The sequence below is a fragment of the Cervus canadensis genome, chromosome 26 (genome assembly GCF_019320065.1).
Source record: "Cervus canadensis isolate Bull #8, Minnesota chromosome 26, ASM1932006v1, whole genome shotgun sequence".
Classification (NCBI taxonomy): domain Eukaryota; kingdom Metazoa; phylum Chordata; class Mammalia; order Artiodactyla; family Cervidae; genus Cervus; species Cervus canadensis.
This window is the reverse complement of record NC_057411.1, coordinates 21,366,026-21,383,110: the sequence shown is the minus strand read 5'-3', so window position 1 is coordinate 21,383,110 and position 17,085 is coordinate 21,366,026. Positions and strand designations below refer to the sequence as shown.

The 17,085-nt window shown below is 37.2% G+C and overlaps 1 protein-coding gene across 5 annotated transcripts in view; it reads right to left on the bottom strand.

Annotated features, from left to right (window-relative positions):
• Positions 1-9,667: 9,667 nt before the first annotated feature.
• Positions 9,668-17,085, bottom strand: part of YTHDC1 (YTH domain containing 1) — a 39,228-nt gene continuing 31,810 nt past the window's right edge. For 3 of the 5 annotated variants that reach the window (XM_043447746.1, XM_043447740.1, XM_043447742.1), the window contains 6 exons: positions 15,623-15,705; positions 14,431-14,467; positions 14,295-14,358; positions 14,127-14,189; positions 12,509-12,643; positions 9,668-10,674 (listed from right to left, as the gene is read on the bottom strand). In XM_043447746.1, the coding sequence (XP_043303681.1) occupies positions 10,450-10,674; positions 12,509-12,643; positions 14,127-14,189; positions 14,295-14,358; positions 14,431-14,467; positions 15,623-15,705 (607 nt within the window). In that variant the 3' untranslated portion in view covers positions 9,668-10,449. The remainder of the gene's footprint in view (positions 10,675-12,508; positions 12,644-14,126; positions 14,190-14,294; positions 14,359-14,430; positions 14,468-15,622; positions 15,706-17,085) is intronic. The other 2 variants (XM_043447743.1, XM_043447741.1) reach the window with 1 other exon arrangement.

Here is a 17,085-nt window from a genome sequence, read left to right as displayed (position 1 = left end):
CCCCAAATCCTAATTTATCCTTTCCCTCACTTCTACTTTGGTAACCATAGATTTGTTTCCTATGTGAGTCTCTGTTTTTGTAAATAAATTTGTATTATTTTTTAGATTCCACATACAAACAATATCACGATATTTATCTGACTTACTTCACCTAGTACAATAATCTCTAGGTCCATCCACATTGTTGCAAATGGCATTATTTCATTCTTTTTATGGTTGAGTGGGGCTTTCCAGGTGGCTCAGTGGTATGAGAATCTGGCTGCCAATTAAGGAGACTTGGATTCAACCCCTCGGTTGGGAAGATCCCTTGGAGTAGGAAATGGCAACCCACTCCAATATTCTTGCCTGGAAATTTCCATAGACTAAGGAACTTGGCAGGCTACAGTCGATGGGATCATAAAGAGTAGGATATGACTGAGCATGCATACACTTATGGTTGAGTAATATTCCACTATGTTTATGTGTGTTTGTGTGCACACACCACATCTTGTTGATTCATTCATCCGCCAGTGGACATTTAGGTTGCTTCCTTGTCTTTGCTAAACAGTGCTGCTATGAACATTAGAGTGATTGTATCTTTTCAAATTAAAGCATTTCCAGGTAAGACATTTCCTTTTAATTATTTTTCATTTTATTGAAGTCAACAGATGTTTCATATAAATACTTTAGAATTCGTTGAGATTTCATTTGTGACCCTGCCCAAGGTCAATCTTATAAAATGTTCCGTGTGTGTGTGCTCTTGAAAAGAATGTATATACTCTATATGGAGCTACAGAATTCAAAAGACGAAACTTGTTTTTGTTCCCAATATGATCAATTTCATACTAATTTTTGTTTCCTTGATCTATCAGTTTCCAAGAGTACATTAAAATCTCACAATTTTTATATGTTATTTCTCAGTTACTTCTATCCATACAAATGTTGGTCTTTATCACATTTCATACTTTTCATTTTTCATTCTACTTGTTTGATATTAATAGTATTACATCAATTTTTATTTAGTATTAGAATGTATACATTGAATAATATACACATAGAATTCTAAGTAATTGAAAAAGCAAGAGAGTTCCAGAAAAACATCTATTTCTGCTTTATAGATTATGCCAAAGCCTTTGACTGTGTGGATCACAATAAACTGTGGAAAATTCTGAAAGAGATGGGAATACCAGACCACCTGACCTGCCTCTTGAGAAATCTGCATTCACGTCAAAAAGCAACAGTTACAACTGGACATGGAACAACAGACTGGTTCCAAATAGGAAAAGGGAGTAGGAAAGAATGTATATTGTCACCCTTCTTATTTAACTTGTATGCAGAGTACATCATGAGAAATGCTAGGCTGGAGGAAGCACAAGCTAGAATCAAGATTGCAGGGAGAAATAACAATAACCTCAGATATGCAGATAACACCACCCTTATGGCAGAAAGTGAAGAAGAACTAAAGAGCCTCTCGATGAAAGAGGAGTGAAAAAGTGAAGAGGAAAAAGGAAAAAGTGAAAGTGAAAGAGGAGAGTGAAAAAGTTGGCTTAAAGCTCAACATTCAGTAAACTAAGATCATGGTATCTGATTCTATCACTTCATGGGAAATAGATGGGGAAACAGTGGAAACAGCGGCTGACTTTATTTTTCTGGGGTCCAAAATCACTGCAGATGGTGATTGTAGCCATGAAATTAAAAGACACTTACTCCTCGCAAGGAAACTTATGATCAACCTAGACAGCATATTGAAAAGCAGACACATTACTTTGTCAACAAAGGTCCATCTAGTCAAGGCTATGGTTTTTCCAGTGGTCATGTATGGATGCGAGAGTCGGACTATAAAGAAGGCCGAGTGCTGAAGAATTGATGCTTATTAAGTGGTGTTGGAGAAGACTCTTGAGAGTCCCTTGGACTGCAAGGAGATCCAACCAGTCCATCCTAAAGGAGATCAGTCCTGGGTGTTCATTGGAAGGAATGATGTTGAACTGAAACTCCAATATCTTGGCCACCTGATACAAAGAGCTGACTCAATTGAAAAGACCCTGATGTTGGGAAAGATTGAAGGCAGGAAGAGAAGGGGACGACAGAGGATGAGATGGTTGGATGGCATCACCGACTCAATGGGCATGAGTTTGGGTGGACTCAGGGAGTTGGTGATGGACAGGGAGGCTGGGTATGCTGCAGTTCATGAGGTTGCAAAGAGTTGGACACAACTAAGCAACTGGACTGACTGAATTCATTTTAAATTTTAAAAATTATAATTGTACAGTACAGAAACCTGCAAGCATCATCTTAACCAAGTGATCAAAGATAGCATCACCATTAATGAGACATAGAAATATCCTGTGTCTCCTGAAAATGATATCTTGAGAAGAGCACATCACTGCAGTATTATTGCCAAAAACACATAATTTGAATTGAATCATAAGTAAACATCAAGCCTACCTAAACTGAGGGTCATCCTATAAAATAACTAGCCAATAATTTATCAAAACTGTCAAAATTAAGAAAAACTGAAAAAAAAAAGAGAGACCAACCAAGAATTATCTAAAATTAAAAGATTAATTATGTAAGATTAAAAAAAAATTATCTAAGATTAAAAGAGACAAAAAATCACGATGGTCTGATCACTCAACTAGAGCCAGACATCCTGGAATGTGAAGTCAAGTGGGTCTTAGGGAGCATCACTACAAACAAAGCTAGTGGATGTGATGGAATTCCAGTTGAAGTATTTCAAATCCTGAAAGATGATGCTATAAAAGTGCTGCACTCAATATGCCAGCAAATTTGGAAAAATCAGCAGTGGCCACAGGACTGGAAAAGGTGTTTTCATTCCAATCCCAAAGAAAGGCAATGCCAGAGCATGCTCAAACTACCCGATTGCACTCACCTCACACCCTAGTAAAGTAGCACTCAAAATTCTCCAAGCCAGGCTTCAGCAATACGGGAACCGTGAACTTCCAGATGTTCAAGCTGGTTTTAGAAAAGGCATAAGAACCAGAGATCAAATTGCCAACATCTGCTGGATCATTGAAAAAGCCAGAGAGTTCTAGAAAAACATCTATTTCTCCTTTTTGACTGTGCCAAAGCCTTTGACTGTGTGAATCACAATAAACTATGGAAAATTCTGAAAGAGATGGGAATACCAGAACACCTGATCTGCCTCTTGAGAAACCTGTATGCAGGTTAGGAAGCAACAGTTAGAACTGGACATGGAACAACAGACTGGTTTCAAATAGGAAAAGGAGTACGTCAAGGCTGTATATTGCCACCCTGCTTATTTAACTTATATGCAGAGTACATCATGAGAAATGCTGGGCTGGAGGAAGCACAAGATGGAATCAAGATTGCTGGGAGAAATATCAATAACCTCAGATATGCAGATGACACCACCCTTATGGCAGAAAGTGAAGAATCAAAGAGCCTCTTGATGAAAGAGGAGAGTGAAAAAGTTGGCTTAAAGCTCAACACTCAGAAAACTGAGATCATGGCATCCGATCCCATCACGTCATGGCAAATAGATGAGGAAACAGTGGCAACAGTGTCAGACTTTATTTTCTGGGCTCCAAAATCACTGCAGATGGTGACTGCAGCCATGAAATTAAAAGACGCTTACTCCTTGGAAGGAAAGTTCTGACCAACCTAGCTGCTACTGCTGCAGCTGTCGCTTCAGTCTGGTCCGACTCTGTGCGACCCCATAGACGGCAGCCCACCAGGCTCCGCCATCCCTGGGATTCTCCAGACAAGAACAGTGGAGTGGGCTGCCATTTCCTACTCCAATGCACGACAGTGAAAAGTGAAAGTGAAGTCGCTCAGTCGTGTCCAACTCTTCGTGACCCCATGGACTGCAGCCTACCTGGCTCCTCCGTCCATGGTATTTTCCAGGCAAGAGTACTGGAGTGGGTTGCCATGCCTTCCCCATGACCAACCTAGACAGCATATTGAAAAGCAGACACATTACTTTGTCACAAAGGTCTGTCTAATCAAGGCTATGTTGGATGTGAGAGTTGGACTATAAAGAAAGCTGAGTGCTGAAGAATTGATGCTTTTGAACTGTGGTGTTGGAGAAGACTCTTGAGAGTCCCTTGGACTGCAAAGACATCCAACCAGTCCACCCTAAAGATCAGTGCTGGGTGTTCATTGGAAGGACTGATATTGAAGCTGAAACTCTAATACTTTGGACACCTGATGCAAAGAGCTGATTCATTTGAAAAGAACCTGATGCTGGGAAAGATTGAGGGCAGCAGACAGGGAAGACAAAGGAGAAGATGGTTGGATGGCATCATCGACTCAATGGACATTGGTTTGGGTGGACTCAGAGTTGGTGATGAATACAGAGGCCTGGTGTGCTGTGGTTCATGGGGTCGCAAAGAGTCAGACAGGACTAAGGGACTGATCTGATGAAGATATGACAACTAAATACTAAGATTAAAAGATTAATTATCTAAGATTAAAAGAGACTAAGAAGATATGACAACTAAGTTCTAAGATTAAAAGATTAATTATCTAAGATTAAAAGAGACTAAGAAGATAGGACAACTAAATGCAATCTATGAATCTGGATTGGATTCTGGTGCAGAAAAAGTTAGAGAATAGAAAAATCTGAAGCTAAACTGTTATACTGTGGTTTCTACATTCTATCTACCCTCATTTTTCACCCCCCCACCCAACTCCCAGAATTAGAGTTCTTTTGTAAAGAAATTGAAAAATTATCCAGGGAGAAATAAAGTACCTAAAATCACTGTAACACATCAAAGTAAATCCTTTCTCATTCTGACATGTATGGGTCCCTTGAGTAATGTCTAGTAATACACACTCAGCATAAAAATCAAAACCAGATAGTTAAGAAATCCTTTACAGGTACAGAGAAATCCCAGTGATGTGTTTGATCTATTGCTCATGCTTAAATACAGAGAGACAAGCAAAGATCAGAAAACACTTATGGATAGCTTATAAATGGCAGATTAAGGCCAGCACATACAATACACACACACACACACAGCAGAATAAACATAATGAACAAATTAGAAATTAAAAAAAAAAAGTTTAACCTTACTTAGTAACCTCAGAAGTAGTCAAAAATATTTCATTCATAATTACTACAAAATGAAATGAGGAAAAAGGGAGGGCTCTTGTATATTCCACACCTCTTATGTCCTATCTCCTATCTTTTTAACCAATTTTGCTCACTAGCTTTTGCTGTGCCAAGGAGCTTCTGCAGTTATAATTTGATAGCAGCTCTCTCTCTTTCTACACAAGAGCTTCTTTAACACCACTGCATGAAACTGCTGAAGGAACTCATCTCACACATGCATAATCTAGCAGAATGTTGAATAGGAGCCCTCTCCCATCGTTCAGGTGGTCATTTGTGAGTATATTCTACATGGCTTCTTACTGGGTCCCAGTGGACTTAGGTTCCACTTGCTCATTAGCTTCGTAATACATGTACTAACTTTTCTCGCTTCCTGTTTCATCCTTTCCTGTTCCCTACTCTTGTACCCTAGGATTTCTCGAAATAAACTACTGCTTTCTGATCCTTATCTCAGGCTCTGTTTTCTGAGAATATACTGAGATAGGCTGTACCAGAATTGGCTCTAAAAAGCAGACCTGGACGACAAGATGTGGGAACTGTCTAACTCATTGATTAACTAGCAATAACAATCTCACTCCTGATGACATGTGCAACACTGAGAGCTCCTAGCATTTGGTAACAATTTATAAGAATCGTACAACCGGTGAGGGGTGTGGAGAAGATAAAGTATTGATTTATGGACGGTACACTGTGAAAGTGTTAGTCACTCAGTCATGTCCAACTCTTTGCAACCCATGGACTATATCCTGCCAGGTTTGCTTGTCCATGGAATTCTTCAGGCAAGAATACTGGAGTGGGTAGACATTCCCTTTTTCAGGGGACCTTCCCGACCCAGGAATGGAACCCGGGTCTCCTGCGCTGCAGGCAGATTCTTTACCATCTGAGCCACCAGATAAGCCTATGTGGAAATTACTATTGGTAATAATACAATTTACAGAATGACATTGGTTTTTTCCTTAAACAAAGTTTTAGAAGTCTTGTAAATGACAAACTCAATTTAAGTAGACATCAAATCAAAATATGCTGTGCAAGTCAGAAGTTCTCCTTGGCAGTGTTTAGACTCTTTCTTCTGCAGCAGCAGCAAACAAAGCTTAGAATATAATTGCAAAGAAAGCAGTCTACAGAGAAGACTCAACTGACAACCTCAACAGTTTTCCTACCAAAGTCAGGGTCTAGATAGAAAAATGGGGAACTCTTGAGACCTGGGTTGGGGGAGGGAGCCTGAAAATGCTCAATATCCAGGTCCTTCTAGGTTCTGCTTCTGGGGGTACCATAGTGAAGACAGTTCTATCAGGGGTCACAGTAAAGTTACCACTGAACATAAAGCTATGAATATCACATTTTGGACTCCTCATACCAGTGACACACTGGGCAAAGAAAATAGTAACTGTTAGTGGGGACAACGGACCCTGCTATCAGTCAGGAGATAGGATCATAGCTACATGACAGGGAAAGAAGGGATTAATCCAAGACTCAGGATGCAGTGCGCTATGCTGTGTGCTCAAGTCTATCAGTCATGTCCAACTCTTTGCAACCTCATGGACTATAGCCCGCCCAGGTCCTCTGTCCAAGGGATTCTCCAGACAATACTGGAACAGGCTGCCGTACCTTTCTCCAGGGTATCTTCCCGACCCAGGGATTGAACCTAAGTCTCTTACTTCTCCTGCATTGGCAGGTGAGTTCTTAACCACTAGCACCACCTGGGAAGCCCCAGGATGCAGAGGGGTGCCTAAAATTTAGGGGGGTGGAACTCAGTGCTAGTGATAACCACGAACTGACAAGGGTAAGGTGGTTCGAGGGTCAAGGTTCATGTCATCCCATCAGACTAGCAATTTAGAACAGCCAAAGTGCTGGCAAAGGGAGAGAAATAAGAAAATCTGTAGTAAAGGAAGATGATGAAGAGACAAGCAAAGCTTTTTCTAAAGCAAAAGATAGTGGTCACAGTTCCTCAGTGGAGGGATTGAGATAAAAAACACGGCTGATATGGAAAGAAGCAAAAATTTTTACGATGGTTGGGTAACTAAATTAAGTATATGTACACACTTCCTGATGCTTGGAAAAATTGAAGGCGGGAGAAGGGGACAACAGAGGAAGAGATGGTTGGATGGCATAACCGGCTCAATGGACATGAGTTTGAGTAAACTGCGGGAGTTGGGATGGACAGGGAGGCCTGGCGTGCTGCACACCATGGGGTCGCAAAGAGTCAAGACACAACTGAGCAACTGAACTGATATTAACTTATAAAATGTACTGATGAATATAAACAAAATGTTAGTGAAATGCATTACCAGGTGGTTTAATCAAAGGCAATGCTGATTCAGAATCCAGGTTTCTTAATACATAAGTGTTCTTCTCAACCCCACTGCAGAGATTTAAAATAAATCTTTTTTGAAAGACTTTGAAAGGCAGAAAGAGAAGGGGATGACAGAGGACGAGATGAATTGATTGCATCACTGACTCAATGGACATGAGTTTTTGAGCAAGCTCCAGGAGATGGTGAAGGACAGGGAGGCCTGGTGTGCTACAGTCCATGGGGTCACAAAGAACCAGACACAACTAAGCGACTGAATAATATATATCTATTAGGCTGGTACAAATGTTAACTGTGGTTTTGGACTGTGAATTTTAAATCATTATAACTAGACTCAAACACATCTTTATTAATCAAAGTAGGAACCACTGCAATCAACACATTTTTGCCAACGAGAAACAAGTTTGCTTACTCCTGTAGCACAAAAATCCATGCTTCAGGATTCAATGAACTCTTGGAAAGCATTTTCTACCTCCTGCTGGTTGTAGAAGCATTTACCCTGCAACCAGTTGTCAAAATGCTTTAAGAAGTGGTAGTTGGCAAGAGGTCAGGCAAATACAGTGGATGAAGTAAAACTTCATAGCCCAGTTCTTTCAACTTCTGAAGTACTGGTTGAGCGGTCAGGCATTGTGGTGGAGAAGAACTGGGCCTTTTTGGTGCAGCTCATCAATCTGGTGAGCATACTTCTTGGATGTAATGTTTTGCCGGGATCCAGAAAGCTGTAGTGGATCAGACTGACAACAGACCACCAGTAACCATGACCTTTTGGGGGTGCAAGTTGGCTTTGGGAAGTGTTTTGGAGCTTCTTGGTCCAACCAAAGCTGATCGTCACATGAAAGCCATGTTGAACTCAAATTAGAAAATCGCTTGAATTTGCTTTTTGTCTAACATTTCTCTAGTCTAAATTAAACAGCAGTAAGTCTTTAGCAAAAACATAAAGCGAGAAATGTGCTAAAATGATGTATAACATGACCACATTTATTTAAGAATATATTTCAATATCAAACGACAAAGTTCAACAATGCAAAACCACAATTACTTTTGCACCAACCTAAATACTAATTGGGAGCGCATGGAAAAACATTATAAATGTCAGTAAGAATATGAAAGCAGTAAACTGACAGTTTTAAAAATTGTTCAACAGCAAAGTTCTTGTGTTCTTTTGACACTAATAAAATTATAAACATGATCTAGCACAGAATTATGACAGTGTATGAAAATGAAAAAATGTGATCAAACATGCAAATATCCCAAATATTTAAACATTCAACGTAACAAAGGCCAAAATGGTAACTTAAAATACAGCTCTTTCAGCCATCTTGGGTCCTGTGGAGGCCTGCTGGGAACAAGATGTCTAAAACGACAGATACGTCTGGAAGGCTGTGGTACAAGGCCATTTTGCTGGCTAAAGGCGGGGTCTATGGAACCAGAGGGAGCACACAGCTCTGCTGAAAACTGTATATGCTTGGGATGAATTCTACCCAGGCAGGAGGTGTGCTTCTGTGTGCAAAGCAGAGCCCACCACAGTACCTCCTGACAGATAACCCAACAAAACCGGAGTAATCTGGAGAAAGACAACTCACGCTCACAGAGACAGTGGCATGGGTCATGCCAGATTCCAAAGCAACCTTCCTGCTACTGGACACAGAATCTGTGCGATGTTGCACCCTTCAAGTATTTAAACTTACTGAAAAGTAAATAAATAAAACATGTGGATTTATGAAAAAAATTTTTAAATCTCTTACAGACTAGATTTTATACAGCTTGTTACTACTGAGAGGGATTAACGATCAACTTAAGTAACTATATGAGGGTTAATTTTAAAGGTGTATTTTAAAAGTAAAATAGGAAATAGCTAACTTATCAAAGATGAATACAAAACCTGAAAAAACAAAATAATCCTGTAACCAAAGTAGATCCAAAAATGCTACCAAATGAATAAATATCTTAACCAAAATATCAATGAAATTCCACTGTGTACCATTAGTTCTTACATTAGAAACAAAAGTAAGCATTCATATATAATTGACTTAGGTTAAATCACTTTTGATAAAATATGCAAAAAAGACAAATGGGGTTCCCACAATTCTAAGCACAAAGCATTTTTTTTTTTTTTTTTTTTTTTTACAAAGCATTCTTTTATGTCCACTAATAGGTTGGTCAAAAAGTTCATTTGGGTCTTTCCATAACATCATATGGGAACACCCAAATGAACTTTTTGGCCAACCCATACATCATACACAAGAAAACAAACTTGCGTTCAGACAAGAATGAAACACAAGAGATAAGTGTCAATCTTTACCAATTTATTTTATACAAAACAGTAGCAATGTAGAATATGGGAATTATCTTCCGCTGCCACACACGCAAGTTGTGAACATTCCAAGCCAATGTATACAGTTTGGAGGAGAAGGCTAAACCAATAGCATCAACCATGCTACTGAACATAGGAATTTTTCCTATCTAAAAAGATTAAAAATTAGATAGCAATGTCTTCTTAATATTGCTCTCATCATTGAAGACGAAGAAAAATAAAAAGTGACTTTTTTAAGATTAAAAAAAAGAGGGAAAGGAAGAAACCAAGAGGCTGCTACAACACTGCCATAGAGTCAAACCATCATACTTCAATATTTGCATACTTGATAGCAGCATTATTTTTACTGAACCGTGTGCAACTACATTTAGAAATACATCAAAGCAAAATATCATGGCAGTCATCAATCAAGATCCGAAAGAAAGAAAATGAACAAAAAATAACTCTAGGATGAACACCCTATAAGCAGATGAAGATTTACAGAGACTGAATCAGTATCTACATTCTTGGACTGTTCCATTCTGTCCCAATAAAAGTGTCAACTCAAATTGTCAACTGTGCATTTTTGGAAGATTTGAGTTTTTCCAGTTCTTATACTGCATGCTTGGAACAAAGAGGGTCATAATAAATCCTTCTACACAATGAACTTTAAGTAGACAGTTGAAAATAAATTTACTACTTGTAAACACACACAAAAAGAAAAATACAAGATTCTGTATCTTTAAACAATCAGTGCTTCCTTCCAAAAGCACATTATCTCCTATATCTACCTCTCTCCCCTCGGTCTCTGTCCCGATCACATAATCGCTCTCTTTCTCTTTCTCTATCACGTCCTCTATCTCTCTCTCTGTCTCTTCTGTTATCTCTAGGGCGGTCTCGTTCTCGCTCCCGATCTCTTTCACGGGGTCTACTTCTCCGGCCACTGACAACAGCCTGTGTTCGACGAAGGAAATCATCCACCCTCATATCATAATCATGCTAGAAAAGGTAAGAAATGGATAAGGTATGTCAAAAATCAAACGGAATTTATAAGTCCATTTACGGTAATTATTGTCTGGTAGAGAGAAGAATCTAAAGAAATACCTTAATGCATTAATTCACAGAAAGCAATTTTGACACTGTTTAGAAAAAGGATTCTGATGTCATTAATTAGACACAACAGATGATTTACTCAGATCTCATTAAAAAAATCATTTCTTACAGTCAGTTTTCTATTTAATTTCTCTACCCAATCTCTTTACTAAGACTTATGCCAAAATAAACACCTAATGATGACCTTCAACCACATGATCAATAACGTCAATACATGCTGCCACCTATGCTAAATGTTTTTCTGCAACAGGTGGATTCTACTTAATTTTTCCTCCTTTGAGTCTACAAACTAAAGCAAACCAACTCCGCCCTCTAAAGGTGAAATTAGGAATTCTTCCATTCCTGATTTTCTTTCAAACTAAATCACTGTTAACAATTTATGGAACTTGACAGAATTTTTTTAAAAATATGTACTGCAGTTAAGATTGTGAAGTCTACTTCACACAGAGCTAATAATACACATAAGGCTGAGGAGGACAGTGAAGGGTAAGATAAGCAACTAAGTGAGGTGCAAGGCTGTCACATGGCTACTACTAAGCTTGACCCCTGCTCTAGAGTTCCTCTTTCAGTTCTCAACTCATCTTTACTTACTGAACTTTGTTTCTTCAAAAGTCAGCTTATAATGTTCAAATTTTCACACTACCTTTCATATATTTTCAAAATAAGCGATTACATAAATACAAAATATATTATACATATATATTAACCAGAAAGCTACTATATGATGGTGCATGAAGCACAACCTGTTAAAAAGGACAAAAATATTTTGGTAAAAGAGTCTCAGAAAAACTTCCTTTTTTGAAAATAATGTGATCATTTAAAAAAGGCATTTTTAAAAACACCACAACCTAGCTATTCCACTAAGATTTCATCATATATTGGCTGTGTACTTCTTTGAGTGGTGGGAAAAAAAAACAAACACTGCTAAAAGTCTAATGCTGTTCAGTTGTGAAGTCACGTCCAACTCCTTTTGTGACTCCATGAACTGCATGCAGCCTGCCAGGCTCCTCTGTCTACAGGCTTTTCCAGGCTAGAATACTGCAGTGGGCTGCCATTTCCTTCTCCAGAAGTCTGTTAGAATTCTCAGATTGTTTTACTAAATATTAATGGTCCTAGTGTGACTTTATTTTGAAGGATTAATAACTTAATGAGATAAGGAAATAAATGACAGATCAAAGTATCTCAAAGATAGGAAACTACTGCTCTGATTGGTTCTCAGACATGCATGTTCTTCATCATGTGGGAAGATAAAAAGAAGTTTATGTGGCCCAGCAGAGTCATCATGTGTGTAGCATTTAATAAACAAACTCAGCCCAACTATTATATTGAAGAGCCAGAAATATTAACTGAAAAATAATCCACTTAAATAACCAAAGGGATTAGCCTAAACAATCTGCAGTAGGAATATGAAACCATTATCTGTTAATCAACATAATCTGGCTGTTGTTCAGTCAGTAAGTCACGTCAGACTCTTTTTGACCCCACAGACTGCAGCATACCAGGCTTCCCTGTCCTTCACTATCTCCAGGAGCTTGCTCAAACTCATGTCCATTGAGTTGGGATGCCTTCCAACTATCTCATGCTCTGTCGCCCTTTTCCTCTTGCTCTCCAATTCTTCCCAATATCAGGGTCTTTTCCAGTAAGTCGGTGTCCCCCACATTTAAATTGTCTACAGAATTCTAAGCAGCGCCCTCGCGCTTCTGCCTTCGCGTGCACTTACTACTCGCTTATCTCGGTATCTCGCCTCGTGGGGCACTGGGTGGTGTCCTGAGTAAGGGGGGTGCGCTTGAGGAGGCGGGGCGTGGTGCTGATAGTACGGATGGTGTGGAGGCTGCTCCATTCCAGGATAAGGAGTCTAAAAGAGAGGACCATTTCCATAAGCATCTAAAAAACATCCTGTAACAAACCATTCTTAGAATTCCCCTATGCAAACCACCCATCCCAAAGAAAGAATTTACTCTGTTGAAGCTGTTTACTTTGATGACATTAACATTCTTTAAGACACCCTCTTTATTTGCTTGTTGAAAGAAAATGTGTGTAATAAACTCCTGAATATTTAAACTCCATCATCTAACATTTAACGTTTATACTTACATACCATATAAATACCACTAGAAATCAAAAGCCTATCCTATACAGTGATTACTATTGTCCAGGCACCGTCCTAAACACAAGTCTCATTTAATCCCCACAGCAACCCTACAGATAGGTACTAATAGAATTACAGGTAATAGTATTATTATGTAATCCTATAATTATAAAAAGGGAAATTGAAGCACCAAATAGTTAGGTCACTTGCTCAAATTCACACTGCTACTAAAGGGGGTAGAAGTTAGACACAACATCAGACATTCTGACTCTAGAATCAGTCATCTTAATACTATGCACAAATGTATTTAAAGAGCTAATGACTTTAAATGCAATTATAAAATGAATGATGGAAAATCAAGGTAGTTCTCCCTCTAGTTAGGGCCAAGATATTACTATTAAATATTTTTTAAATTTCATACTCTAGAGGAAAGAAAGAATTCATCTGTCTATATACAGTACCTTAAGTGAAATAAAAGTCAGATGAAAAGGCCACATTACAGGCAGCATTTTAAGATAAAAAGGTAAGAATTAGAACAAATTAAACTTCCAAGTTGTTTTATTAGGAATTAATGCTTCAGCTATCTTTAATACCTTAAAATATACTCTAAGAAGAACATCCAGTTTTCTTAGAGAAAGAAAAAAATTAAAGTTTAGGAATAAGCTTTAGTTAACCTTATTTAATATAGAGAATTTACTGAATATCAGGGTCAGGCACTATGCTAAATTTAACATGTATTTTGCAAACTTAGCTTCTTGACAGTCCTACAAGGCTGACACTATTCCACTGCATTTTAAACTATACAAGCACAGGCATACAGTCCGATTTATTCACCGATGTGCACCCAGAGCAAACAGTGCCGTGCAAAGAGCAGGCGCTAAGTAGTCTGATGAGTCAAAGAATGAATGGATGCCCAAATTTCACAGATAAGGAAAACTAAGACAAAAATGTATTATGAAACTTATCTAAAGTCAGAGTTGAGAAGGGAAGGTATTTGAACCCTGAAGTTTACACTACTAGCCACCACAATAATAAATCATAACATTTATCAACTAAGCCTCCACTATACAAATCCAACCATTCATAAGCCTTTACTTTAAAAACAGCATGCAATTTTACTTATCACCAAAGACATGTATTTTAAGTCTCTTAATGGGTAACTATAACAATCATACTCCAAGTAAGCATTCAAAACGTACGGAACTGCCAATGAAGTTATATAACTTGCAAAAACAGAATTAATACAAACCATTCCTTGCCAAGGTGGTGGTGGTCCCATGTTATGAAATTCCCTCACATAATCATTGTAGGACTAAAATGAAAGATGATAATGTCAATAAATAAAAAACCCAGAACTTACGAAATAAATCAGATACTGATTTTATGTGCATTAAATAAAAAAAAATTAAATGCTTACCCCATTTAAAAATACATCTCGGCGAACTCCTGAAAACCGTCTGTTGGGAATAAGATTTGTGAAACTAAATTCAGGTGGTTCATAAACTAGTTCCAAGAATGTAATTCAAAACTGAAGAAAAATGAACCCAACTTACCTATCTACTTCCTGGTATCGTGGATCCTTTAAATACCCTGTTCAAACATCAAGCATTTTAGTATATCAAACTTATATTTTTTATTATGCCATCATAATTAAACCTTCCTTACCACTCATTTCAATTCTTCCCATGATATAATAGTGATGCTATTAAATGATGCTATTATCATACTGTTCCATTTTCAGATTTTCTTCTCAGATTACATGATAATTAGAAAGTAACTAAATAACTTACTGATATCACAGAATTATAAACTGTTAGAGGTTTGCATATGGATCTTCTAAATCCACACCCCAATTCTTGCTAGACAGAAATTTCTTCATGCTGCACCATAAGAAGGTAAGGACAGAGGAATTATCTTGAGGACACTGTAATAGGTCTTCCTTAAAACAAATGTTTACCTTCCACCTTGAGTATACATAAGCCTTGCTAAGTCAACCAAAGCTTTAAAAAATGCAAACTTAAGGGGAGAAAAACAAAATTAACAAAGGTTGTAAAAAGTAAAATATATACATTTTAAATGAAAGCACCATGGTAATCAGAGAAATATTCTCCCCTCTTCTTCTCATAAGGACTTAGTAAATTAAAATGTGAAAAAGTATAAGTGGCCAAGTTACTAGGGAAAAATTTTACTTCTTCAGAATACCTCAGTTTGGAGAAGAATGAGGCTTATCAAGCCATCTGTCATGTAACAATGCTGTAATGCTAACACCAACTTCCAAATGGTCTGATTTTTGTAAGTGTATTACTGACTTTTAAATAAATACCTTCTCTTGACTACAGTGTGCCTTTTTCAACTCCAGTAAGGGAAAGGTTAACTGAAAAGCTGTTTTTAGATTACAAACCAAGCATTTCCCATTCCTCTCTAAAAATATGAAAGTCAAAGATGTTGTTATTTAGAAAAATATAGCATAATTTCAGTTTCCAATTAAAGCTTTCTACCACAGGAAATACTAAGTATCAAAGAGAATAAAAATCCTAGTAATAGTGTAAGATCATTGCTTTCCCTAACTACATTTAATCTTAAAACACAAGTGCAGTTTTCCATTTCTTGCAATTTCAGGTAATTAATAGCTGCATCCTAAAGTTTTCTCACTTTTAAAACTATAGGGTCATGACAGAAGATTCTGTGCTGCTGTTGTTTTTAATAATTTCAAGTCAAATATCTGCAGGATTATAAAATATTAACCTGGTCTCTGATGAAACTCAGGGGCATAGTCAATCCTTGGTTTCTTTCTGCTGTTATGAATATCATAATCTTCTGGTCGACGCCTACATAAATTAGACACATTAGAAATTAAACCAAAAACTGCTAGGAGAACAAACAGCAAAGCAAGAGTTTCTGACAGAAATACTTAAAGAAAAGCTCATTATTTCCTTTAAAATAACAGCCTTGTCTTTGGTGGACAAACATCTTAAAATCTCTAAATTTTAATTCCTCAAATTATCATACACCAATCCTTAGATGTATTGCTAGAAACATATTCTCTAATCCTTGTGTTATGACCATACACTTAAAAGTAATCTGCTCAAAATACGTAAATAACATTTTAGTAATCTAAACAAAAGTAAATGAGCTACCCTTTTAAAGCTAATATAAATATCCAGTATAACAATTAAAGCACTTTTCTGAATAAAGTCTTCATTCAGGTAAAAGAAAGGGGAAAAAAACCTCTCATCATTACACAACATGTAACCCTAAAATCTATATATTTAAACTTATTAATGTCATTTTAGGTTAAATCTAAAGAAAATTATGTATTTCTTAAATATTTTTCTTCTGCTTTGTACAAAATTATACTTTTCACATGATCATACAGAAAATTTGATACTTATTAAAGTTGTTTTACAGGAAAGTTTTTAAAATGTTTAAATACTTTGAAAAACTAATTTCTAAAATTAATAACATTTACAAATTGTGGGAATTTTTTCCCAGAAACAATGCCTTAAAATAAGCTGGCAAATAATGGGGCAGAGTTTTAACAGAGTTTCATAATACAAATTCAAAATGTATTCTTTAGAAGGTGAAATTTTACTATCTGCAGCAGGCTGCTCTTCACTATCTTTCATCTCAATGGTTAATGTAACCATTAAGGTTAACGTATATACATCATGAAATACACTTCATTTTACTTAGCATTTAATAAAGAGCTACACAAAATAAAAAACAAAATTTCAAGTTTTTTAAGGTAATAATAAATATATCTCTTTAACCTTACTGTCAAAATCTCTGTAATAACCTGGGCGTCACTAGCTTTCCAGTTATTTCTGAATGTTTACTGCTTTCATAAACTTCTGCAACACAAGTTCACTCAAACTACAAAGCTGCAATAAACCCAAGCCCCCCAACATAATAAAAACAGTTGCATCTACAATAAATAAGACTAAGAAAATTAAAAACTGGTTTAAAAAATAAACATACCGCTTTCCTGTAGTTTGGGGAGTGCATTTACGACCGGTATAAAACATGATAGTAACAGTTCATAAAGTAGTCCAACTACTGACCGTAAGCTGTAAGCCACATACAAATATGGAGGCCCTGGCAGGCTTGAGAGGAGGAGTGGTGTAATAAGTATAGTTTACAGTCCATTGCAAATCTGAGGTAAAAACTTCACTTGTATGTGCTGTATTGCACTGGAAATCTCTTAGCTT